At 40.4% G+C, this 27,875-nt stretch overlaps 1 protein-coding gene across 3 annotated transcripts; it reads left to right on the top strand.

The window, feature by feature from the left end:
- The first annotated feature begins 332 nt into the window (after positions 1–332).
- TXNL1 (thioredoxin like 1) lies at positions 333–26,372 on the top strand. Of its 3 annotated transcripts, XM_034442486.3 has the most exons (9): positions 458–814; positions 11,524–11,620; positions 13,120–13,293; positions 16,035–16,157; positions 16,358–16,427; positions 16,909–17,081; positions 17,355–17,459; positions 22,979–23,019; positions 26,102–26,288. In XM_034442486.3, the coding sequence occupies exons 1-9, from the start codon at positions 717–719 to the stop codon at positions 26,106–26,108; spliced, it is 888 nt and encodes a 295-aa protein (XP_034298377.1). In that variant the 5' UTR covers positions 458–716; the 3' UTR covers positions 26,109–26,288. The 3 variants fall into 3 exon arrangements, with proteins under 3 accessions (XP_034298378.1, XP_087741714.1, XP_034298377.1); XM_034442487.3 differs by lacking the exon at positions 22,979–23,019 and having other exon boundaries at positions 333–814; positions 26,102–26,372; XM_087885588.1 differs by lacking the exon at positions 26,102–26,288 and having other exon boundaries at positions 450–814; positions 21,539–23,019.
- Positions 26,373–27,875: the final 1,503 nt, after the last annotated feature.

Here is a 27,875-nt window from a genome sequence, read left to right as displayed (position 1 = left end):
TGTTTTTTAAAACCAAAAATAGACAGTTTCTAAAGCTTCCCTATCTCCAAAAGAGTGTTTCTCAACTTTAGCAACTTTAAAAAGTTTGGACCAGTTGGCTGGCTGGGGAATTCTGGGAATTAAAGTCCACACGTCTTAAAACTGCCACGGTTGAGAAAAACTGCTCCGCAATCTCACCAAAATGACCTGCATTTCTAAATTCACAAATCTCATGCCCACAACCAAGATGGCAACCTTGCTTCCTTTCCAGAACCTTAAAAAAAACCCTTGCTGAAGTTGACTTCCGCCTGAAAACGAGGAGGCCTTCCGCTCTCCAATTTCCCCACTTCTTTACAGCGGCTCACCATAGAGAGAGAGGCAACACGCTTAGACCGGCGCCTCTGCGCCCAATCGCCTCCGTTCTTTTTTTTTTTTTTTCCCTTCACGCTTACCGGAAGTTGGCTCTGCCCAACCTTTCTCCCCCTTCACCACTCTATCCCTCGAGCCTGAATGACTCGCTCAGGGAAAGGTTCATTGAGGAAGGAGCGGGAAAAAGGGCTGAGCTGCCCGCGCCTGCGCAAAAGATGCTGTGGTGCATGCTGGGCGGGCGTCTTCTTCTTCCTCCTCCTCCTCCTCCTTCCCGCCGTGACTGTGCAGATACCGGGCGACGAATTGCCGCTTCTGCCGGCGCTTTCCTGCCGTTTAGCCCCCCCGACGCCCCGTGAGTCGCTGCCGGGATGGTCGGGGTGAAGGTGATCGCTAACGACGCCGACTTCCAGAGCGAACTGAGCGCCGCCGGCTGCCGGCTGGCGGTGGCCAAGTTCACCATGAGAGGGTGAGCCGCCCTTTCGGGTTCCCCGCGTGGGTTTTCCTCCCTGTAGGGAGCAGACGCGCGTCAAAGGGTTCACACGAGCGGCCTTGCAAGCGTCGCGGGTCGCATTAGAAGGAGGTGGCTTTTGGGGGGTGGGTGGCATGGGGGTGTTGAGGCGGTGGCTTATGGGTTGTGGAATCCCCTTTCCTCTCTGGGGGAGCGAGGAACCATCGATGAATAGCCGGAGTATCATTTTTGAGGGGGGGACCATTCGCCCCAAAATGTGTGACTCTAGTGTGAATATGTTAAAAGTCAAAATTGAATCAGAATCGAAATAGATTCTGGAAGGGACCTTGGAGCTCTTCTATGTTAATAATAATAATAACAACAACAGTAACAGAGTTGGAAGGGACCTTGGAGGTCATCTAGTCCAACCCCCTCCTCACGCAGGAGACCTGTACTAGGGATTCGAACCGCCTGCCTCTCTGATCGACAAGCTCAGCATCTTGGCCACTGAGCCACCTATCCAGGAATGTTGTTTCTCTGTGTCATATAATATATGCGGGTATATACATGATTTTGTATTTTATTTATTTGTCTTGTCATGTTTATGTAGTGTATATTGGAGGTGGTGACCATTTAAGAGCTGTATGCAACGAAATTTCATTTTTAATGTATGCTAATTAGTCTACATTCAAAGTGACAATAAAGTTTTCTTTATTGTCCAAACCTCCCCTCCCAAGCAGGAAGACCCTATACAATTTGAGACAACAATTCAATTCAAACCTTTATCGTCAGTGCACAACATATATACAATGAGATTGGTTGAGCTCCCTCAGTGCACCCCCCCACACACAATACAACTCACAAGGAAGACCGAAAATCCCTAACCCAATAGATCATATTAACAAACACCCAGTCCTATTGCACCAGTGTGAACATGTTACACTTTGCCCCGGCCCTGCAAGTTCATCGTACTACGTAGTTATATGTTATTTCGCATTCGGGAGTCTGACAGCCCGTGGATAAAAACTGTTCTTCAGCCTGTTTGTGCGGCTGGTTATGCTTCTATATCTTCTTCCCGATGGTAAGAGGGTAAAGGAAGTGCTGACCAGGGTGTGAGTCGTCCCTGAGGATTTTCCTCACTCTTCTAAGTCTCTTCTTAAATTGATTAGCATCCAAACCGAGACTGCAGTCGTAATAGCCAGTGTGTGGCAAAGATCAATAATATCAGATATGCAAAACTTTGAAAGAATGTAAAATGAAAATGGGTGAGGTGGACATACACACCTCTGCAACTTTTCCTTGGAAAGCAAGGCTTAAGCCGGTGTTTCTCAAACTTGGCACCTTGAAGATACATGGACTTCACTTCCCAGAATTCTCCAGCCAGCTACATCTTCAAATTGTCAGGGTTGAGAAACATTGGCTTAAGCTTTCCTCCTGACCAAGAACAACATCCCCTCCTTTTCTGTTTTGCTTTCTAGAGATAGAAATGGTTTTTGTTTGCTCCTAGAGATAGGAGCTTTTAGAGATAGAAATGGTTTTGTCTGCATCTTTGGAGCTCTGAGTGAAAGAGAAGGAGGTAATAATAGCTAGTACTCCCCATTCTGAGGGAAAGGGTCTCCTGTCAGCCATATACCCACTGATCAATGTCCTTGAAGGAGGCAGTATCTCAATGCAGGAAAACAATCAAGGAGATGGGGGAAGAACCCAAATTGGGCTTTCATGTGTGGAAGAATAGAGCATGGAGGCTTTCAGCCTTTCCACAGTATAGCAGTGTTGAAAACTTCCCTTCTCAGCAGGCTAGGCTTCAAGTGACAGCAACTTTTTAGCAGATGCAAAGAACGCTCTCCCAAAATCTTGGGGAATATGAGGACAAGGAGATAAAGCCAGGTCAACTAGCTAGACAATAGCAGCCAGTTATGAATTGGTCACTACCAAAGCAAGTAGGTAACTTGGCAGAAAAGATTCCAAGAGAGAAAGACCAGAAAGAGTGCTCTGACAGCCTCAGGAAAAGTAAACTAAATCTCCTTTTCCCCCCACCAAGAGAATGATGGTAGAGGAACCCAAAGACTGCTGAATATGGAGCTGTGTTAGAGAAAAACAGCTGCTAGAAATGTCCTAGATTGGTGTGAGTTGACATAGTGGCCCAGGCCTGGGTTGATTTGACTGGTCCTGATTTCTATGCAGGGCATAAGATTTCCATTATGCTTTTCCCAGCGCTAAATGATAATATGGCAAGAGGAGATCAAAACTCTTCATAAGAGAATTTGCCAGTCACTTCCAAAAGCTCATCCAGGGGCTCTGACTGACTTCCATTATCTACTTATTTAGAGGCAGGAATTAAAAGAGTGGGAAAAAGACAGCAGGTTTCTTTGGAGGAACCAAAGGGGAGTGAAAAAACACTGCAATTTCATTTTTATTTTCAGTCCTGCAATGGAGAAGGTTCTCTATTTCTATGATCTGTCCACAGGCTAGGAATGCTTGGGAAATATTTTCCAGCTATCCTCCTCTTCTGATAAAGAGACTAATTTTTTTAAGAGAGGTAATCAGACTTACCTATAGCACCCAGGAAGAAGGAAAGAAGGCATTGGGAAAACAGTGACTCATCTTTTAATAACAAAGGGAAGTGTACATTGGGGCTCCCAAGCTCAATAGCTGAAACACCCTGCCAGTAACCAGACAGAGGAGGCAAGACCTGAAGTAAATTTCCCTCAGAATGACCTCTATCAGACCTGCAGCGGTAGACATTTTGCCACACTGGAAAATAGGCAGGTGGGATGTGTTGAAGCTCAGGACGGTTGCCCAGCACCTCAGTGCTGATCATGTGACTGCATGGGCAATTGCAATAACTCAGGATCAACTACCTCTAATGACCATTTGTTCAGCATTGTCATAAATTTGAACAGTCACTGAACAAATGGTCATTAAATGGGGACTATTTGTACAGTCATATATTCTATTGCCACATTAGCTTACTAATTGAAAGTTGGTTGTTTCTGAATGATGAAAGAGGAGCTAATAATAACATTTAGCTAAGATCAGTACATAAAATTGAATGGAGCAGAATTTCTCCTTGGGAAGAAATCTTAAACTGTGCCTTCTAGCGTTTGAAAGCATTTAAAATGCTCTTAAATGCTAGAAGAGCATTTAAGTACCAAATCCATCTTCTGATGACTAGAAATATAAATCTCTTCCCAACGGTGATTTTTCTGATGGGAAGGTGAAGCATTCAAACAAGAGTTTTATATAATAGCACAATTAGTGAGATTACATCATTCCACTTGGAATGTAGATGTTATTCTTAATGACATGCCTGTTCATAACCAGCTGCCATTTTGTTTTTATATAACGTCCCGGAGTGGAAGACTTCCAAGAGATTCCATATTTCGCTCTGCAGTTTATGGGCACTGAGAAGTTGTGGACATACAGATTGAATTTAATATAAAAAGAAAAGGGGGAAAGTCACCACTACTTTACAATTCTGGAAAGAGACATTAGCCTAAATGTTATCAATGAACACATCTGGGCCATGCCCCTTTTTTTCTGGTGTTATTGGGCACTGCCGGGGTTTTCTCACAAACTTGGTGAACCACCAATGAATGCTTTGGCTGCAATTCAATTGAACTTAGAGATAACTTAATATCTTATATTTCCAGCATCACTGATTAATAACAATCTGCTGTCATCGTTTAAAAGTGTAGTGTTGATTGCTGGATGAAAGCATTTTGGAAGAGATTTGGATACTTTCGTGTTGGAGGAAATTGTGCTGATGGATTTTGGCCACAGCATCTCAGTAAATTTCTGTTATGGATGGTGGATTCTTTGAAAAACAGTTGCTGAAAATAAGCAGCGGGTAAGAGGCTAGTAACATTATTGCAATTCTTTTTTTTTTTTTTTTTGTGGCCTGCCTAAGAAACCTGATAGCTCCTTCTTTAAATTTCATGGATGACAGCAAGATATAGATAGCACAAGTTAAAATGCAATTGGCTGCTGTTGGATACAGAATCATAGACTAGGGATGGGATGGCAAACATGGCACACATGCCACAGGGGGTATGCAGAGTCCTCTCTGCGGGCACGCCAGCCATCGCCCTAGCTGACCTCCACCGTGCATGTGTGCGGTCCTCCCGCCAGCCAGCTAGGCTTTAGGTCTCTTGCGTATGTGGGGGATGCGTGTCGTGCATGCGTGGGGGGCGCTTGCATTGCATTTTGGGGGTTCACATGTGTGCCCCACCCCCACCCCGTTTTGGGCCTGGAAGGTCTCCTGCACCAACCTGGAAGCCAAAATGGGGCACCACGCGAAGCCCCTCTCGCCCCATTTGGGCCTGGAAAGCCTCCTGCACCAGCCTGGAAGTCAAAACGGGGCGCAGGGGAGCATGCGCGCATGCACAGGGGTGGCAGGACACATACACCAGCGAAGTGCGCACGGATGGGGCGCTCACATTGCATTTTGGGGGTTCGGGCATGTGCGCTTGTATTCGAGCGTGCGAGTGTGCTTTGGGTAGTCGGCACCCAAAAGGTTAATCATCACTGAGATAGAGAATCCAAGTAAACAAATGAGCCAAAACACCATACTATACTCATTTATTTATTTATTGAGAAAAGTGACCACCACTCTTAAGTAGGGATGCTGTGACGGTTATAAGTATGAAAACCAGACATAAGTCATTTTTTTCAATGCCATTATAACTTTGAACAGTGGCTAAAAAGGAGCCTTGGTGGCACAGCGGACTAAAGTGCTGTTAAAGTAGCACTTAGCTGCCAGCTGCTTGTAATTACTGCGAGTACAAATCTCACCAGGTTCAAGGTTGACTCAGCCTTCCATCCTTCCGAGGTAGGTAAAATGAGGACCCGGATTGTGGGGGCAATAAACTGACTTTGTATAAAAAAAGAACACCGCTTGGGGGGGCCAAAAGCCCTACTAAGCAGGTATATACAAAAGTATGAAGGCTCTTGCTTAACACATTGTAAGCCGCCCTGAGTCTCTGGAGAAGGGCGGCATGTAAATCGAACCAATAAATAAATAAATAAATAAATAAAAAATAGTTGTAAATCGAGGACTACCTGTATTCTTTATTCATTTAAGTATTTGTTATAGCCTTTGAACTATTCTGTTACAGACTAGATTGAGCAATTGCAGTAGGAGAAGATAATTGTTGTATCTGAAGGGTTGACTTTTCTTGTGGTCTGTTAAAGAGTAGAGACTAGACTTGTCAAACTTGCTGTTCTGCATTATTTGGAGTGAGAAACTGCTCCCTGTTCTACAATGGAACCGTATTTAAAACTAATCTTTGTTTTTGTGTTTTGGTGTCGTTGTGCACTGTACAGATTCTATTAATTTAAAATCTTGCTTCGTTTTTTCCTTCAGTTGTTCAAATACAGGTAGTCCTCATCTTACGACCATCGTTGAGCCCAAAATTTCTCTTTAAGTGAGACATTGGTTAAGTGATTTTTGCCCCATCTTACCACCTTTCTTGCCTCATTTGTTAAGTGAATCCCTGCAGTTGTTAGCCAGTTATTAAATGAATCTGGCTTCCTTATTGACTTTGCTTGTAAGAAGGTCACAAAAGAGGATCACGTGACCTTGGGACATAGCAATGGTCATAAGTATAAACCAGTTGCCAGACATCTGAATTTTGGTCAAATGATCTTGGAGATGCTGGAAAGGTCGTAGCTATGAAAAGTGGTCATAATCCTAATTAGTAGGATTCACTGGGCTGGGGATTTTCATTTTGTCTTACACTGTAAGTTGTGTTGGGGGTGTGTGCACGAAGGGAGGCTCAGCCAATCTCGTACACATCTGGTACTCTGACAATAAATGTTCGAATTTGAATTGAATTCAGTTTTTTTCAGTGCCGTTGTAACTTTGAACAATCATTAAATGAACTGTTGTAAATCGAGGACTATCTGTGCTTACAGTAAATTACTAAATACATTATCATTATTGAGCTAGGCGTACAATTTAGCGTTGTTTCCTTTTTAAATGACTAGTTCTTAACTGAAATTTGCCATCTTATTTTTCACTGCCAGTTTCATTCTGATAAAAATAAGTAAATAGCTATAAATATACAGATGGTCCTCTACTTACGACAACAATTGCACACATCATTTCTTTTGTATGCATGGCAGATGTTAAGTGTCTTTTGCCCCATTTTACAAACCTTTTTTTGCCACAGTTGTGAAGTAAATTACTGCAGTTGTTAAGTGTTGTAACCTTCCCAGTTGGCTTCCCCCGTTGATTTTGCTTATCGGAAGCCGGCTGGGAAGGTTACATGATCCCAGGACAGTCATGAGTACATGCCAGTTGCCAAGCACCTAGATCAGTGGTTCTCAACCTTCCTAATGCCGCGACCCTTTAATACAGTTCCTCATGTTGTGGTGACCCCCAACCAGGGGTGGGTTCTAAATTTTTTTACTACCGGTTCTGTGAGCGTGGCTTATTTTGTGGGCGTGGCTTGGAGGTCATGTGACTGGGTGGGTGTGGCTAGCTGGTCATGTGACCGGGTGGCCATGGCTATGTGTATAGGGACTACTCAGAGGGCTGAAAAAAGTCATTTCTGACAGGTCCTCGCACTTTTGACTGGTCCTCACACTTATGACCATCCTCACATTTATGCCCGTGCAGCATTCTTAACAACCATGTCACTCATTTCACAACTGCTTCTCTTCACCATGGTGACAAGATAGGGCAAAAACGTAAAATGTGAGGACAGTCATAAGTTCGAGCACTGGTCAAAAGTGCGAGGACCAGTCAAAAATAACTTTTTCAGTCCTCTGAGTAGTCCATATGCACAAAAGGACTACCCAGAGGGCTGAAAAAAGTGATTTCTGACAGGTCCTCGCACTTTTGACCGATCTTCGCACTTATGACTGGTCATCATTTATGCCCATTGTAGCATTCTTAACAATGTGTCACTCATTTCACAACTGCTTCTCTTCACCATGGTGACAAGATAGGGCAAAAACGTAAAATGTGAGGACAGTCATAAGTTCGAAGACTGGTCAAAAGTGCGAGGACCAGTCAGAAATAACTTTTTCAGCCCTCTGAGTAGTCCATATGCATAAAAGGATACAGCAATAGAGAGGGATGAAGGAAGGGAAGTGAAATTAGAGTAGGAGTGAGGGTAAGAGAGGGAGGAAGAGAGGAGGGGAAGGAGAAAGGAAGAGGAAGTAGGGAGGAGAAGAAGAGGGTGAGGAAGAGAAAGTAAGAAGGAAAGAAAAGAGAGAGGTGGTAGGTTTGAGGAGAAAGATTGCTGTACAATAAAAAAGATGAAAGGGAAGAAAGCCAACCCCAAACAAATATAAAGAATGAATTGTTAAACTTTAAAGAATAAAAGAGAACAAATATGAATAAATAACAATAATTAGAAACACACATACAAACATACAATGTATTTTCTTTGAACAGAGTATTTGGCCGGTTCATAAATTTAAACAGTGTTTAGTCATTTCAATTAAATTTACAATTTCTATATTTCCTTTTTGCCATATTTATTCCTCATCTATTTTTGTAAAAAACCAATATTACCCTTCATCCTCATCTCTAATCTTAATCAAATTCAATTTTTCCCTTCTATTCTATATTATACCCCTTCCCATTGTCATCTATTTTTATATCCATCCTCACATTGGTTAATTATGTAATATTACAGTTGTTTAATATAAATTCAACATTTTAATATAAATCAATTAGTTATATAACTACCTTTTTTGTATATTAATCAATATGAACATGAATATTCCAATTATTTCCATGCAATCCAATTTCTTAAAATCAATTAATTATATTTACCAATAATAATAAACCAAATAATTTCCCCCATATATTCCTCCAAACCACAACTTAACCATTTCTGCTTTCAACACAATATACAATTAATAGTATCTCAATTATTACAATTCCCTAGTTAAATAGAGCTTTTTTTCTTTTGTGTTTTAAAATCTCCTCTTTTTCCCTAAATTTCCCGTTGTTTGCACCTACCTTTTTTGGTGAGGAAAAAGAAATCTGCCTGCCTAATTTTCCAACGTGCAAAGCCAACAGCCTGCTTTACTTTCTCTTTCGTTTTTCAGTATAGCTAGGGGGAAAAAAATCTGCACTCTTTCCAAGCAAGCAGCAGAGCTCTGAGCAAAACAGCTGAGAGCAAATCAGCTGGGGGTCGGGAGCCGATCTAAACAAGGGCTAATTAGCCTCTGCTGAAGCTCCCGGGGCCAATAAAATTACAAAAAACACCGAACCGTTTGTTAAATTGCTGGCTCGCCCGCCCCTCGCCCACCACTATTTATTGGCAATAAATAGTGGTGCGGAGGGGCGGGGCAAGCCAGCAATTTAACAAAGGGTTCGGCTGCACCACTGGCTCTCGGGCGGCCCTTTGAAGCCCCGCGGCAAGAATTTAAACAGTTTTTTTCCTCTAGCCATCAGAGGCAGCAATAGATTGGGAGTGGGCGGGGTAAACGAACGGCCGGCGATCCAACAGAGCAGAGAGTGAGGGTGAGTGAAGGCGTGGGGGGGGGAGAGAGGGCTTTGGCGACCCCTGTGAAATGGCCGTTCGACCCCCAAAGGGGTCGCGACCCCCAGGTTGAGAACCGCTGACCTAGATTCTGATCATGGGGATGCTGCAACGGTCATAAGTATGAAAGCCAATCATAAATCCGTTTTTTTCAGTGCTGTTATAACTTTGAATTGTCACTAAATAAATGGCTGTAAGTCAAGGACTACCTTCATTGCAATTTGTTGTCGTAATTTGCTTTTGTGCATTTGTTTTATGAAAGTCATAGAATGAGGTCAAAAGAGCGGTGCAGCGGTCTAGAGGTGGAGCTCTCGCCTCACTATCAGGAGGCTGTGAGTTCGATCCTAGGTAGCGGCAGATATTTCTCTCTCTGGGCACAATGAGAATATATCTGCTGAATGTAGCTCCGCATTGGCGTCAGGAAGGGCATCCGGCCAGTAAACACTCTGCTCCATTTAGTTGCCCCGACTCCACCCCAATGTAAGGGATTATGGGACCATTAACAGACCAAAAAAAAAAAAAAATAGAATGAAGTCAAAAATTCTCGTTCTGTCAACAAGTTGTGAGATATTTATGGACGTGGGGTATCTTTTCTAGATCAATTGTATTTGCATGGTTTTTTAGTAGAGGCCTTTAGTTGCCTATTCTCTCAGTGTGCTTGGTTGAAATGACCTTTAAACCAGGGTGGATAAATCAATGATTTTTTAAAAAAAAAATTTAAAAATCAGATTTTTTTGATTTAAATCGGATTTTTTTTATTTAAATCGGATTTTTTTGATTTTTATCGAATTTATTTTAATAAAAAACTTTTGGGGTAAAAATCTATCGTAAGATAATTTTCTATTTAAGATACATAAATAATTTCACCGCCCTGAGTCCTATTTGGAGAAAGGCAGTATAGAAATTGAAACAAATAAATAAATAAATAAATTTAGTTTATTCAGCATGAAATGGAGCTTAGTTATGTAGCATGAGGCTGTATATTCTGCAACACTGGGACTATCGGTGAGTCAACAGTGGGTCAAAGGAGTAGCAGAGATAACAGTTGCTCTTTAAAAATTATGATTTAAATTGAGTTGATTTAAATCAAGCCTTTTTACTAGTGATTTAAATCATGATTTAAATGGTGATTTAAATCAAATCCACCCTGCTTTAAACATTGCCTGAGATATATTTCTGAAAATTGAGAGAGTATTTATGGGATTATAGTGAAACAGAATTTAATTCAGAATCGGGCTGAATCTTATCCAAAAAAAGATATAAGTGTTTAAAGTGTTAGGGGCATTTGACACTGGAGCGCACCTATAAAATGATGGCAAATAATATTGTCTGGATACAATAAATAATGTAGTCTGGATTCTTGGGTGATAGAGAGGTCATTCCAGAGGAGTAAAAGACAGTGAAGTATAGATAGTTTGTGTGGGAGAAAGAGAATGAAGATGACTCCTCCCTGTTGGTTCCCAGAGTATATGTTTATGGTGCAAATTCCTTTTTGGAAATCTCTAGCAAAAAATGAAGGGTTTAGCACAGGATTGCATTGCCTAGCTCAGGAATTCTGGGAGTTAATCTCCACAGGTTGTAAAGGAGGCATCAACTGCAGGATGGATTTGATCTAAATCACTAGTAAAAAGGCTTGATTTAAATCAACTCGATTTAAATCATAATTTTTAAAAAGCAACTGTCATCTCTGTCCTGCAGCGGCTCCTCCTCTGACCCGCTGTTGACTCACCAACAGCCTCAATATTGCAAAATATATAGCCTCATGCTACATAACTAAGCTCCATTTCATGCCGAATAAACTAAATGATTAATGTATCTTAAATAGAAAACTATCTTTAGATAGATTTTTACTCCAAAATTATTTTATTAAAATAAATTTGATAAAAATCAAAAAATCCAATTTAATTTTTTTTTAAATCTGATTTTTTTTTATCCACCCTTATCAACTGTAATAAAATGGTAGTCAGAGAAGGTAGGAAACTGTTGGTATATTCTATTTTTCTTCAACTGAGGTTGGTGATGCCTCTATATTTTTTTTCAGCTTTATATACATTGTGGAGGACAGGGCAGAGAAGAAATGCTTTTTCCAGTACCAATCTTCATCTTCATTTATTCTTTGTTCCAGTTTGTATTATTAACTGAATCTCTAGGGTGACTGTAGCTACCCAAATGACAAATAGTGTTGTTCATTTGTGTGTTTTCCTTTTTTTTTCCCCTTGGCAGATGTGGTCCTTGTTTGAGGGTAGCTCCTGCTTTCAATGCTCTGAGCAATAAATATCCCCAAGCAACATTTTTGGAAGTTGACGTACATCAGTGCCAGGTATGTAGTATTATGTATGTATATTTGGCTGATTATGAACGAACGACTGTCACAGATTTAGAAATGGCAAATAAATTTCATTTAGGAACCCACTTACTTCAATAAACGTAATTACCATAATGGAAGACTATAGATTTGTATATCAGGAAGTCAATCATGGCTTATTATTGATAGAACTCTTAAAAATATATTAACTATCCAACCGTCCATTTATTCTTCGGTACTAATAAATTGTCTAAGTCATCCTTGCTGCCACAATAAGCTTGCAAGCTTATTGTGCTCTTTTTCTACTTTTACTGTACATTGAGTATCAGTCTAAGGAAAAATTTGAATTTTTTTTTTCTTTAGCTACTTCATTAACTGTGGTGTGGAATCTCTTAGTTATGTTTAAATAGGCCAACTTGACAAAACCTAGTTAAGAGTAATCCATTAATCACATTTAAGAAGCACAATAGTTTGCAGTCAGAAATCAATGTATCCAGTCTTTTAACTTCTGTAGTAGAGTACTGTGCCGAAATAATGGAATTACTTTCCAGAAAGAAGCAATTTCCTAATATGGATACTGCAGGCACAAAATTTTGCTGGTGATCCTAAACCACCCCATCTTTCTGGGGACCATCAACAGATGCTGGTAGTATGTGCACAGGACAAGTTAGGCAAGTCTGTCCATGTGGAGAAGGTGATTCTGTTAAGTTCCTGTTAGGAGCCCTGGTGGCTCAACAGTTAAAATGCAGCATTGCAGGCTAACTCTGCCCCCTGCAAGGAGTTCGATCCTGACTTAGGTTGACACAGCCCTTCCATCCTTCCTAGGTTGCTAATTGATGGAATATGATGGTCCTTGATGAATACGCTGGCATTTGTAAACCGCTCAGAATGTTGTAAAGCAATATGGGGCGGTATATAAATCTAAGGACTATTGCTAAGTTCCTCAGTTGGGCTTTATCGATTACAGTCAGCACTTCGAACTGTATCTGGAAACATGGAAAGTAATTGGTAACCAGTGCAGCAACTGTGAGTTAAGTGCTATAAGAAGCCACTTTGGTCTAGTACTTAAGCACCAGGCTAGAAACCAGGAGACTTGAGTTCTAGTCCCACCGTAGGTATGAAAATTGGCTGGGTAACCTTGGGCTAGTCTCTCACTCTCTCAGCTTGTTTTGTGGGGAAAATAAGAAGAAGGAAGAATATTAGATATCTTTGCCATCTTGATAACTTATAAAAAAATAAATACACTTTGAATTGCTAATGTGCCAGCCAGTTTATTTTGTACCAATTACCGTTTCCAAGCACTCTTCAAAGTCGGTCCTTGTAGAGCACATTGCACTGATCCAAGAGAGTAATAAGTGTGCAAATGAGTGTGGCAAGGGCCTCCCGCTGCAGGTAGGGTCACAATTGGTACACCAGCTGCAGCTGAGCCAAGCTGCCCCCCCCCTCCCCCAGCCTCCAGCTGCCTTTTAAAATGTTTCTATGCCATGCTAATTACTGGTTTTTTTCAATGTTAGGGTACAGCTGCTACTAACAATATATCAGCAACTCCGACATTTCTTTTCTTCCGGAACAAAGTGCGAATTGATCAGTATCAAGGTGCGGATGCAGCGGGATTAGAAGATAAAATCAAACAGCACCTAGAAAACGATCCTGGAATCAATGAGGATGCCGATATTCCAAAGGGATACGTATGTGGATCTTATTTGAACATTATTGTAATCGGCTAATATGGTGCACTGCGAAACAAGAATGTTTTTTTGGGGTGCAGCGTTTGTATAGAAACAAGAGCTGTTTTCCCAGCTTCAGAGATTTCTGAGGTTTTTCTCTCCATTGCTAGAAACAATTTCAGAATATTAGAACATTTTCAAAGCTGTTCCCAATCTCAGTCACAAATACAGTTTGTGTGTGTCTATATCGGGGTGTCAAATTGGCGGCCCAAAGGCCGGATGCGTCATGCACAGGCCATGCCCACCCCAGCTCCGTGAAGGGGAAAAACATCACGATACATCACGTGACAGCAACATGATGCCGCAAGTTTGACATCCGTGGTCTCTATCTACCTACCTACCTACCTACCTACCTACCTACCTACCTACCTACCATATCTCATCCATCCATCTATCCCTCTATCTAAAAGCCTGATCTGTATGCCATTCCTTGTTAGTTAGTTCTTTCTTTTGAGGGTTTTTCTGTAAAAGGAAAGAGCCATTATAGCTTGGCAGAAACGTTAGTGCAGATACAATCCTGATCAGGGAGAGGGGCAGCATCTCTACCGTGCTTGAAGAAATCCTTACTCCATTGTAATTCTTACCCATCAGTCCCATGGATCCAGAAATGAAGAATTTATACAGGATTTTTATATTTTGTTTTGTCAAACTCCATCTTTAGACTTGGCTCCAGGGCTGAGAGGTAATTGCTCTCAGCAAACACTTATCATGTTTTCCTTATTCAAGTCTTACCTCTGGGTGCCTGAATGTTGCAAATCACGATCTTGTTTGACAGCAAGAATGACACACGTGTGTAAATGAGAACCTTAATGTGACAAAACACTCAACTAGAGCTGTCACTTTCATTGCAATTTCTAAGCAGCATTTGATATTCTGCTCAGTCTTTGCCTCTCAATCCAAATACTAATAGAGTTACTGACTGGGCAGGAGGTCAGTAGGTGGGCTCTTTGGAATTGCAGTGCCTTGTGAGTTTGTTTTTCCGTATTAGCAAATGCAATCCATTACACTTTGCTGAAGGCTGGTATTTGCAGAAACCTAGAATTACATTAAATGCAAAAAAAAAAAAAAAAACTTGCATCACTTTTGAGATGTTAAGTACTTGAAATTCACAGCTAAATGGAGACAAATCCTGTAATGTAAATATATCCCAGATTACCTTTCCAAATGAATCTTTCTTATGTAAATAACCCCCATGGATATAGGCCACTTGAATTTGCACCAGTTCAATTTGCAAATCTTGCCTATACCACACCAGACTCCCTTGCATCTAGTGTGAATGGAAATTTATTTATTTATTTATTTATTTGATTTGTATGCCGCCCTATCTCCATAGGATTCAGGGCGGCTCACAACAATTAAAATCAAACCAGATAAAACATGTTAAAATACATATTAAACATATTAAAATAATCCAAACCCCGTCAGTCCAGGCTGGGCAATTTGAACAGCCATGTTTTTAATTTGCGGCAGAAGGTGCGAAGGTCAGGGGCCAACCGGAGACCCAGGGGGAGTTGATTCCAAAGGGTGGGAGCCCCCACAGAGAAAACTCTACTTCTGGGGGCCACCAGCCGACATTGTCTAGCCAACGGCACCCTGAGTAGGCCCTCCCTGTGAGAACGCACCGGGCAATGGGGAGCTTTGCTGGTTGCAGATGGTCCGACAGATATCCTGGGCCTAAGCCATGAAGGGTTTTATAGGTAATCACCAGCACCTTGAATCTCACCCGGCGGGCAACCGGCAACCAATGCAAATAAGCAGGGGTGAAATGTTCCTGGTTCGGACCGGATCGCCCAATCCAGTAGCGATGATGGGTGGTTCAGAGAACCGGTAGCAAAAATCCCTGCGCCCCCCCCCCCCATGCCCAGCTGAGCCGCATGATCATCAGAGGCTTTTTTTTTTTTTTTACTTTTAAAAGCATTTTTTCTACAACCTCTTCCGACGAAAAAATGCTTTTAAAAGTAAAAAAAAAGTCTCTGATAATCGTGTGGCTCGGGCTGGGATCGTCAGAGGCTTTTCAAAGTATTTTTCTCTGCAACCTCTTAGCTGAAGAGGTGGTAAAAAAAATGCTTTGAAAAGTCTCTGACGATCCCAGCTGAGTTGCCTGATCGGCAGAGGCTTTTCAAAGCATTAGAAAAAATGCTTTGAAAAGTTAAAAAAAAAAAAAGCTGGCCATGCCCACCCAATCACATTACCACCATCCCATCAAGCCACGCCCACAGAACCGGTAGTAACAAATTTTACATTTCACCCCTGGAAATAAATCATGCTAATAGTTTACAGAATGTACTGTTTAGCAGCTTTGACTTTGACACCAGGCAACTACTTCCACCTGTTAACAAGATACCTGTAGTTGGTTTTAAAACTGCCTGCCACAAATGGACAGCTCCAGAATAGCAAAAGTTTGTGTGTTCAGCTAAATAAATAGGGTTCCCCTCTGTTGCCCCTTATTTTGCATTTGGCAAAAATTCAAATTTATTTACAATTTTATTAACCTGTTATTGTTTTAAGAATATCTAGGTCTCTTTTTCTCAACCTTCGCCCCTTGAAGATGTGTGGACTTCAACTCCCAGAATATGCTGGCTAGGGAATTCTGGGAGTTGAAGTCCACACATCTTCAAGAGGCTACAGTTGAGAAACACTGCTCTAGGTAGTACCTTATGCAGAACAGCCAAGTAATGAAAGCTGCTATCTTTTCCTTCCAGATGGACTTGATGCCATTTGTTAATAAAGCTGGATGTGAGTGTCTTAATGAAAGTGATGAACACGGATTTGATAATTGTTTACGTAAAGACTCTACCTTCTTGGAATCAGACTGTGATGAACAGGTATTACAACTTTCAAAAATTTGTCTGGACAATAATTGTTTATTTTTCAATAGAGCAAGTGTTTTCGTCTGTGTATTTATTCAAATCACCTGCTCTCATTTGGATGTAGCTACAACCCAAAATTTGTGCAGTGATGTGTTGTCTACCATACATTTGGACCTTCTGTTCTAATCTTTTTTTTTTTCCTCTTTCCCCCACAGCTGCTTATAACAGTAGCTTTTAATCAACCAGTCAAGCTTTATTCTATGAAATGTCAAGGGCCTGATAATGGTAAGTAAAAAAAAACCAAAACAGATTATTCCTCAAAGAAAAGTTCCATTGGTATTGTTTTTAATTCCATGTTGATTTTAATAATACAAAGATAAGCTACAGTTTTCTGCTTTTTGTTCTCTGTTCTCCACATTGCAGGACAAAGTTAGAACTAATTAATTGAAAATACAATCAATGCATGCAGAACTTGGCAAAACAAACTATCCAGCCCTGTTTAAAACAATCGCATTCTAAAGTCACATAGATAAATTTGTCTTGTAATGGAACCATGTTGTTTTTCATGTTACTTTGCCTTTGAGTACACAACATACATAATGTAATAATACGTAATTATTCTCATTAAATAATTGAACCATAAGCGTAGTCATGTAAATAAAACCAGATTTTGCCTTGATAGTGGCATTTGCCTTTCATGTTGAGCTTAATGGTTTGTCAGTAGAGTCTAGGTTTCTGAAAAGGATTGATCATGTTTTTATTATAGGTCAAGGTCCGAAATATGTAAAAATATTTATCAATCTTCCTCGATCAATGGATTTTGAAGAGGCAGAAAGAAGTGAACCCACTCAGGCTTTGGAACTAACACCAGATGATATTAAAGAAGACAGCATAATTCAGCTTCGCTATGTAAAATTTCAGAACGTTAACAGTGTAACTGTGAGTACAAAGTCTTGACTCCCTTCTCAGTAATGCAACTGTGCCAATTTGAACAAAACTGTAGTTTGAAATATGTACCGGCATCCTAGAATTCATGTTCAAAGTTAGCTGCAAGCAAGCTTGAGTCTCACCAATTATATTCCGCGGACTTAAAATTGAGTTTATTTTATTATCCCATGGTTTTAACTCGTATTTTTTTTTTTAATGTGGATCTTTCATGGATTGTTGACACTTTTACATATAATAATTCAGTGCTTGTCTCTTCCCTTTTAGTTATTTGTCCAGTCTAATCAAGGTGATGAAGAAACAACAAGAATTGCATATTTTACATTTATTGGAACACCAGTTCAAGCAACAAACATGAATGATTTCAAGCGGGTAAGTTCAAACTTGGCTTCAAAACAAGAAACAATTATATCTTGAATATGGTGTGAATCTTATACATATATTCAAAAATAACTGGCAATGTTTTCAAAAAGAATAAGTTGAATTTGTTTCTTTGGAGTCTTTATTCTGTAAAGAGCCAAAGACTGCATGGTTGCTCTAAAAAACATATAAGAACTGCTTAAGCCAGAGATTTCCATGAGTGGCCACTTACCCCTAAAAGGCCAGACTGAATTTGAGGAAAGAATGTAAGAAGCCAGGAAAACCATTGAAGAAGTAATATAATATGAGCATATTCTTTATTCACAATGATTCTTTGCTCCTGCTTAACCACTCTTAATTTCTCAGCCTTCAATGCATACTTTTTAAATTCTCTTTTCAGAAGAGAAAGAAATTTTAAATTCTTTTACTTCAAAAGTAAAAAATTACTTCTGTAAAATGAATAAAATGAACCTGATCTTTTTGGGACAGCAAAACTGGCGTTGATACTGGATTCTTAGTTGTACAGTGAAGCCACCATTTGTTTGTTTATTTAAACAATTTGTTAAGGCCTCCCCTTTTCCGAAAGTGACTTTGGGCCAAATACAGAGGTCAAAACCACAAAAATAATAATTAAGAAAACTAAATACCCAAGACTCTAAACGCAATCCAACTCCTGGATAACCATATTAACCAGCAGAACTCACCTAACCGCATGGCCCAAGTTTTAGAAGGAATCAGCAAAATCATCATCTAGCAATAAGCCTGCTTTTTTTAAAATAATAATAATTCTGGATTAACACAGTACAGAAGAAATCGGTGTTTGTTGATTATGTAATTAAAGTGCCTTAAACAATAAGTTTCTGAAGTTGAAAGCAGAAAACGGGAGTAGTCAATCATTCTTTTGGGAATCCTGACTTAAGGAATGCATTTAAACCTTACAAATATGCATGGTGTGTGATGACGTTATTCTGAAATGTTTGAGGCTTATATAAACATTGTTTCTTATTCCAAAGGTTAAGTTTTATTGTACATGTTTATCTACAAATGTTAGAGGAGTTATGACAATGATTTTTCTCTTGAAATGTTTCCTTCTCCAGTCAATACTTTTTAGCCTCCCCCTTTTTAAAAAAAAAACCCAGGTAGCTCTCTTTGATCATCATTTAATGACCCCATAATCCCTTGCAGAGAGGAGTCTGGGCAACTATGGAGCTAGCAGGGTGTTTACTGCCCAGATGCCCTTCCTGTCGACAATGAGGAGCTTTGTTCAGCAGATATATATTCTCATTGTGCCAAGAGAGAGAGAGAGAGAGAGAAATATCTGCCTCTACGAAGGATCGAACTCCTGATTGTGAGACGAGAGCTCCACCTCTAGGCCACCGCACCACTCCAGGAAGCTCTCTTTGATCCACATTAGAAAGGTAGAGAGACTAGAAGTGATAGGATGCTTCCTTTGTCGAAAGTTCCTTGCTTAGAATTGCTTTTCTTGGTGAATAACAGCAACCGCAGTTGACTCTGCTACCTGGAGTGATCATTACATAGCCTGTAGGCCTATCCTTAGCAGAGGCAGCTCTGGAGCTGAAGCTTTAGGGCTATTGCTTTGAAAAAGAAAGGTAAAAGTAGCTGAGAATTCTACCAAATCCCCTTTAATGATGTGAAGGAGGGTATAATTAAAGATGCCTCTTAATTTGTGGTACATAATAAACAGCAGGAAAGACGCTTGGAAACAAAGAGTAATTGAGAAATTCCTGGGGCTAAACTGGATCCTCAACTTAGCTTTGTCCTCCTTTAATTCTGAGGTATAGAATACTAAGTAGAGCTAACATGAATGCAAGATGAGGATTGCATTCATAGTTGCAGTTCAAAATATCTTGGCTACGTGGCAACATGCCATTCATTTATTTTGATCTGTTAGTTCCAGTCTTCTATGAGATCTCAGGATGAGAGGCCTTAGAAAATACCCTATCACTGAGTCATTAATTCTGGGGTTGTAGGAAGGAGATTCCTAGATTTTAGAAGGGGAGAAAAAGTGTCCAGCTTTCATTTCCCTTTTGCTTTTTCAATCCCTCTTAGTAAATTCTTCATCTACTCCTTTTCAGGACTATTAACTTGCCAGAATAACTTCACTTATTAAACTCTAAGAATGAGCAAAACTCCACAATCTGGAAATGTACCACTCAGGGGGACTTGTGAATCTTCCATTTCCCTTTGGACCAGGGCAAACTACCTCAGGGACAATGGGGAGAGGGGTTTCCTTGAAATAAATCTTCTGAAATGTTTTAAAGGTATTCTAACCCTGAAACAATTTTGTTTTGTCCAGAACATTATGTGTATAACATCTCACACTGCACCTCCAGAACTGCATGTTTCAGAGATGGGTTTGGCAAGGTCCAAGAGGGAAACAGAACATTCTGGAATATTTTGAAATACAGTAGTTGATTCTGTGATCAACTAATTTGTACATTTCTACTACCTGTAATACTTATGCTTCTAGGGGCTTCCTGTCTTAATCTGAAATGCTAGCTTTAAACCCCAAGCTATCATATAATAAAATTCTGCATGGAAAATATAACTGTGGCTTTTTGAGGTGATTATATTAATTCAACAGTTTCTGGATCTACTTTTAAATACCCCTTTTCTTACTGGAATATGTGACTTGAAAAGCTGATAGGAAAAAGTTGTCTGTGTATCACAGTCACCTTTTCCTGAGAATCTAAATATATGGAGATTCTTCTTACTCTTTGCTGGGTTACTAGTTGATGAAAAGTTAATCCAAAATCTCTCCAGTAAATTGGGCCTCATTTTAAAGACTTGCAGCATGAATGGGTCCATATCCAAGGAAGATTTCCACCATTCTCTCTAACCCTGGGCATTGGTGGATCAATTACTACAATCTATAGTACTTGTTGTGAATGTAATGGAAAAGACCAAAGTGCTCTGGAAACATTTGGCAGACAAATCAGATATCAATATCTTGAGATTTAACTCGCTCCTCATCTCTTGCATCCAGAGTTAGGAATTGTGGTTCGCTGCATGTTTATTTTTACTCATTGTATGCAAGTTTAAATTTGGGCAGGGAGGGGGGGGCAGAGAGATTTTCTCACTTATGCTAAGTAAGATATGGCATGCCCTGCCTCCCTTTTGGCTACTTTCTTTTAGCTTTGGCTTTTTAAATTAATAAGTATTAAAAAATTAAAATGAATTACCGTATTTTTAGGAGTATAAGATGCACCTTTTCCCCCCCAAAAAGAGAGAGAAAATCTGGGTGCGTCTTATACTCCGAATGTAGCTCTGCCCAGCCTCGCAAACGGAGATTTCAGAGGCTGAAAGAAGCTTCAGAAAAAAAGCCTCTGAAAGGCTTTTATCTTAAATAAGATGGCAAGCAACAAAAAAAGAATCAGTAAAGGTTCCAACCAAACTATGTTAATAAATCCGGAGAATGACACAATAACCAACAGATCGGAAGAGGTTAATCTACATACTAATACCAAAGAAAGGAGATTGAACAGAGTACAGATAGTCCTTCATAAAAAAAGCCTCTGAAAGGAAAAAAGCCTTTTTTTCTGAAGCTCTTTCAGAGGCTTTCAGAGGCAGGAAAAAAAAGTATTTTCTGAAACAGAGTTTCAGAAGTTTCAGAGGCAGGAAAAAAAGCAAGGCACAGAGCTCACAACCAATGAACCTGTTGCTAAAATTCACCTCTGGGAACAGCTGATTGGGGGTATTCCGGGAGACCCATCCATCCACCAATCAGCTTTTTTCTTATTTTCCTTCCCAAAAACTAAGGTGCATCTTATACTCCAGTGCGTCTTATACTTTGAAAAATACAGTAGTTAAATAAATATTAATACTGTTTTAATTTTTAAATTAATTAAATTTAATCATGAATTTAATAATTAAGATATTAAAATAATTTAATTAATAATCTCCATACGAGGAAGAATTATCCTGCCTCTCTGGGATGAAAGGTGTTTGAGGGGGCTAATGCATGTGAAATTCATGTAGCTCTCCTTGGCATGGCATTCCCATTTTCCCCTGTTCATTGGCTACTTATTTTCTCTGCTTCATTGTTAACACTCTATTTTATTATTTTTCAGCATTTCCCTGGCCCAAAGAAATAAAAATGCAGAAGATTTTTGTTCTTAAATGAGCTTTCTTTCCACCGCCCCTTTCTGCCTGCTCCCTCTGCTCCTCATTTGCACAGTTCCACTGCTTTTGGTACCATCAATTCCTGCTCACCATCTTCTGGGACAGCTTTCCTTCCTCATTCTTTCCTCATGGACTTGTCTTTGTTTTTACCATGCGGTTTTTAAATTCTTCTTTTAATGAGCTGTTTTGGTTTTGAAATGCCTTCCTCTTCTTTTAAATGCTTCAACATTTCACCACATTGGCCTTTTTTTTGTGCCAGTCCTCACAGGAAATTGAAGGGTGCAACCATGTTCTCTCTGAATTATCTCTAGCTAATCCTTTCCTGACAGGATTTCCAAGTTCTTACAGAGCCCCTCAGGGCAGGGATCTTTCAATGGGTTAAACTGATATAATAGCATTTTGCTGGTCCAGAACATATATCAGGCTGCCTTAAATTGAGCTAGATTATCCAGTTTTGTTAGATCTGGCTGGTCAATTCTCTGAGCTACTTTGGAGAACGAGACACTGAAATTGAGAGTGTCTTGGGCTGTGACTTTGAGTTATGGGCCCTTCAAGGCGTTGTCTGTAAGTGAGACCCTGTAACTCCAACTGTAATTTTCTCTGACAAATCAATTTACTTTTATCCGTATTGTTACTTTCTGTGGAAAAATATTTCTTATGGTGTTTTAACTTACAATACAGCATGATGGTTCTTTCAGAAGGTAGGAAGCCACCAGATATGTTTTCCATCGGATATGCCATCAGATATGTTTTCTGTTTTCATATATGATTGGGACCATACCTATCAAATTGCAGTCTGATGGCCTTGCCAGCTAGATATTCTGAGAATTGTAATCCTAAAATGTCTGGAAATTTGGGAGAGCTTTCCATCTTAGTAGATAGATTCAAACAAGATAATTATTTTTTTTAAAAAATGTACTTCAGCAATTGCTGCCTAAATAAGGAACCTTCTTTCTTCCTTCCCCAGCATAATGAATATCACTTGGGTGTTTCCACTCACATCAATATTCATTATTCATTTAGAAATCCAGCCTGCTCTGTGGTGCTTTTAATCACAATGTACCATCACTGAATGGAGTCTGTCAAAAAAAAAAACTTGGGCAGCAGGTTGAGAGCAAGTTTCAATTCCTAAAAACGATCAGATTAGGAATTTCCCACCCAGAACTTTAAACGTGGGGGTTTTTTTGAATGATTAATTCATACATGTTGCATGGGATGTGCCCAATTCATAAACAAAATGTGCCCAAATAATGAGGCATTAGAAATAAAAAATAACACACTGTTATTTTTCCTTTATCGTTATAGATATGAGATATTGTCGTTAAGAATTCTTCAGATAGACCTAACTGTGTTGATAAACATCAATGCTGAAATGTTTAATTTTTCAGATAATACACATGGGCCACCTGAGCATTTCCCCTTCTGAATGGTATAGATTATTTTTATGCGGGGGAGGGGTGATTGATGCACCTCTGCTAACATCATAATTGTCTAATTTGTGGTTGTAACTGTCTAATCTAAACCAGAGTACCGTGCTTTAATCAAAGCCAAGGAATAAATGTTTGTTTCACATTTCTGTCTAGTTTAATTTGGCTTTTTATATAACATGCTTAATTAAATCTTAACTTGTTTATTGTTTTCCTTCTGTACTGTTACATGACATTTTAATTCTTTGTTAGCCTGAGTATTTTTGAGCACCAATGTCTGCATGCCATTATATCTATTCTAAAGATTAGCCTTTTCTTTTCTTTTTTTAATGGCTTATATAGTGAATGATGATTGATTATTTTTATGTATGCTGGTTCCAATTAGCAGATACCTCACTTCAGCACTTACCAGTTATTATTTTGAGAATTCAGTATTGTGTTATACAAAGTTGAGGTGTTCGAAACTGCCTCATTAAATCGAGCGTTTGTCTAGGGCAGGGGAGTCAAACTCAAGGCCCAGGGGCAAGATCCGGCCTGCAAGGTGCTTATATCTGGCCCACGGGGCCGTCCTGGAAACAGTGAAGGACCGGCCAGCGTTGCCTCTGCCAGCAAAAGTGGAGCTCGGTAGAGGATTGCAGGAGACTGTCACAGCCGAAAAACAGACCTCGTGCAGGCCACTTATGGCTCTCCTGAGCTCCTTTTTTGCTGACAGAGGGTTGCAGGAGGCCATCACAGCTGAAAACGGAGCTCAGGAGCCTGTTTTCTCTGGCAGAGCGCTCAGGTCACCGTAGGTGCCCCCGACACAACATCGAGCTGGCTATGCCCATCCTGGACCCCCGAGGTCAAACACAACCCTAATGTGGCCCTCAATGAAATGGAGTTTGACACCCCTTGTCTAGGGAGATTATTCCCGTACATTAATGTTTGGAGCGCACTGTATCAATTTCTGTTCTCCCAGTGAACATGATGGAAAGTAGACAGAATAGTAGACCAGGAGAAGACCAATACAGTTCCTCAGTGTCATCTCCAATGACCACATAAGGACAAATGGCAGAACAAGAGAAACCTGAATGGGATTCAGTTATCTTCCCCACTTCTACATCCCACATCCATGAAAGTGTATTTAAGAGTTTATGTGCCAGAAAGCTTCTGACAAGCCAAGTCAATGGGGGAAGCCAAATTGGCTTAACAACCGCATGATTCACTTCAATGATTCGCTTAATAACTCTGGAAAAGTTGTAAAATGGGGCAAAACTCATTTAACTGCCTTGCTTTGCCATGCAAACATTCAGTTGAATTATGGTCATAAGTCGACTACCTGTAGAGGCCCTAGAAGTATTGCTGCTACTCAAAATGGGGAGGGTAAGTCTTGGGGAATGGCCTAGCACTCCCTAGGATTTGCCACACACTTCAGGTGGGCAATACTCTCTTTCTGTTGAAGGCCTCAACGGCCTACCTGAGGCTGCTCCCGATTGCACCAGGCCTCCATTCGTGAAACAGTTTCAGGGGAATGCTCTTTTGTGGCCTGACAAGCTTCTGAAAACTGATAAAGGAGAGTATTTGTAGCTCAAGGTTGATCTGAGAGGTCCTTGGTGCTCTCTGAGCTTGGTTTTGTTCTTGCCAACGTTTCATGACCTAAGCTTGGTAACATCATCAGTGCTGCTGATGTTACCTAGTTTGTTGATGTCACTGATGATGTTACCTAATTTGGGTAATGAAATGTTTCCAAGAAAACAACCAAGCTCGGAGACCACCAAGGACCCCTCTGAAAACACCCAGTTCTTTATTATTATTAGTAGTAGTAGTAGTATTAGTATTAGTATTATTTATTGAATTTATATACCGCCCTACTCCCGAAGGACTCAGGGCGGTGAACAGCCAAAAGATAAAATACATATAATACAAATGTTAAAAAACCATTAAAATACAATTAAATAATTTGGCCCAGAAAACAAAATTTAAAAACCCCAATTTTATAAGACAAATTTAAAATTTAAAAAATTTAAAAACAGTTTAAAAAAGAGGTTAGGCCAGGCCAGCCTGCTGGAATAGGAATGTTTTGAGGGCACGGCGGAAAGCGCGCAGATCAGTGATCCTCCGTATCTCCGGGGGGAGCTCGTTCCAGATGGCAGGTGCTCCCACAGAAAAGGCTCTCCCCGTGGGTGCCACCAATCGACATTGTTTGACCAACGGCACCCTAAGAAGCCCCTCTCTATGGGAGCGTACTGGTCGGTGAGAGGCTACTGGTGGCAGAAGGCGGTCTTGTAGATACCCTGGTCGTAGGCCATGGAGCGCTCTAAAGGTGGTAACCAAAACCTTGAAGCGCATCCGGAAGACCACCGGGAGCCAGTGCAGCTCACGCAGGGGGGGGGGGTCACATGGGAGTGCCACGTCGTTCTCAGACAGATTTTGGAGACTTTTGAGGCCATGTGAGAGCACACCCCATTTTAATGCAGCCTCCATAAATCAAGAACGAGGTTGCTCTCAAGAATAGTTCTTAGGTATTGATGAATGCCAATGTGTCACCCAAAGCTTTACGATGTCACTGACGTAGATACATTACAAACTAACATTTTATTGAATGCACACTGACCTACCAAAGTTTTAAGATACCTCTGTCCTCGTGAGCATATCGTATTTTATTGAATGCACACTGACCTACCAAAGTTTTAAGATACCTCTGTCCTCGTGAGCATATCGTAGAAGTTGCAGATCCCCACTGTAGAATTTAACCTTAATATGAAACATTGTGGAGCCATTGGAGAAAAATAGTTACGCTGTGTTACAAGTTTCTGTGCTGTTTCATAGTAATAAATTAGGTGATGCACATTGAGCTGTATCTCATACCAAGCTCAGGAAGACAATGTTTTGATCTGATTGTCATCCCTGTCATCATTTGAATAGAGCCGTGCTTTCTTAGCTAAAAATTAAAAAGCTCTTCCATTTAATCCTCGCTCTCATCTCTTATTAATATGCCTGTTGGAAAGAAATCGCAGTTCCTTCTCGGGTAGTCTCTTTTGAATGAGAGGATCTATTTTATCCGCCTTTTCTTCAAGAGGTAACTTTCTCTTTTCTATTTCATAGGTGGTAGGAAAAAAAGGAGAAAGCCACTAAGATGCAACCAAGATGCTGGAAGGGCCTTATCACACACTCAGCGTGGGATTTCACATTAGCTTCAACTCATGGAAGGTCACTCAGCCATAACCAGAGACTGTCAGTCTGTTCCATTTTACTGCCATTACAAATAAATCAGTGGATTTTGTTAATATGAGATTTCACTAAACGTGTTTTCTGTTGTAATCTTGGAGCAAAAAAAAAAAAAAATTGTAAATAAAATCCATTAATTTTGTCAAAACTGTAGAGTGGAAGAATTACTATGTCACTTCAGTGATGAAAACCGGAATCGTACCTCATATAAGCTGTGTGTGTATGAATGTTTGATAATATACCGTATTTTCCACTCCATAAGATGCACTTTTTTGTCTCCCAAAAGTGGATGGAAATGTCTGTGCGTCTTATGGAGCAAATATTGCTGAAGCGCCACCCACCCGCCAGCCCCCACCCACCAGCTGTTTTTGGCCTCCATGTGTCTATTTTCGCCCTCTGCATGACCCATTTTCGGCCTCTGCTCATCCCATTTTTGGCCTCTGCTCATCCTGTTTTCGGCCTCCATGTGTCCCGCTTTCAGCCTCTGCGCCCCGTTTTCGGCCTTCACGCACATCCAGTTTTCTGCCTCCGTGTGTCCTGTTTTCAGCTTCTGTGTGCGTTGTTTTCGGCCTCCGCGCATCCCACTTTTGGCCTCCGAAAATGGAACGCATGGAGGCCAAAAAGCAGGAGTGCATCCTAAACTAAACTAAATACAATATGATCCAAAGGTGTACTGCTGCTTAAAAGAAAAACTAAATACATTTTTTATTTCTGCTTTATTCATTCTAAATCAGAATGAAGAGAGGGTTATTATCCAGTTGTGAACAGTAATGTTATCTATGTCGAGCTATATTTGAGGACACTATCATGTCAACTAAACGAGGATGATGGTAGGGTCTGAATAACAAGCTTCTGTGAAGAACAATTCAAAGGATCTAGGTTTATTTCAGGTGGACCATAAGGAAGGCTGAGCGTCAAAAGAATTGAGACCTTTGAACTATGGTGCTGGAGAAGACTCCTGCGAGTCCCTTGGACTGCCAAGGCGATCAAACCGGTCAGTCCTAGAGGAGATCAACCCTCACTGCTCTTTAGAAGGCCAGATCCTGAAGATGAAACGCAAAATACTTTGGCCACCTAATGAGAAGGAAGGATTCACTGGAGAAGAGCCTAATTCTGGGAACGATTGAGGGCAAAAGAAGGGGATGACAGAACGAGGTGGCTGGATGGAGTCACTGAAGCAGTCTGCGTGAGATTAAATGGTCTCCGGGGGATAGTAGAGGACAGGAAGACATGGAGGAAAGTTGTCCATGGGGTCGTGATGGGTCGGACACGACTTCACAACTAACAAGAAGGTTTATTTCACTTGGGAATAGAGAAGATCAAGAGACACATTGAATGAATGAATAAATACACATGACTTTTAGTAAACTTCAGGAGCTGTTTCTTAAGCGTCGAACAGACTGTTGCTAAAATAGTTAAACTGCCATCTTTTCACAGATGCTTGTCTAATGAGATGCTAAAGCACCACTGAGCATTTGAGCTAAATAAACACCATGGTCCTTCCGCCTCTGCTCCTCTTTTATCATTAAGGGTTTGGTGGATTAACCATTTCTTTGTGCGGTTTCTTTATATAGATAGGTATCTAAAGGATGAGTTTCCTAAGCATTAGTCTTTTAAGCCTCTTCTGTAAATCTTCTTGGCATTGTGCCCT

Source organism: Pantherophis guttatus, chromosome 2, assembly GCF_059756535.1.
Source record: "Pantherophis guttatus breed Tessera chromosome 2, ASM5975653v1, whole genome shotgun sequence".
Classification (NCBI taxonomy): domain Eukaryota; kingdom Metazoa; phylum Chordata; class Lepidosauria; order Squamata; family Colubridae; genus Pantherophis; species Pantherophis guttatus.
The sequence above is the reverse complement of the archived record's forward strand: the minus strand, read 5'-3'. Positions and strand labels throughout refer to the sequence as shown.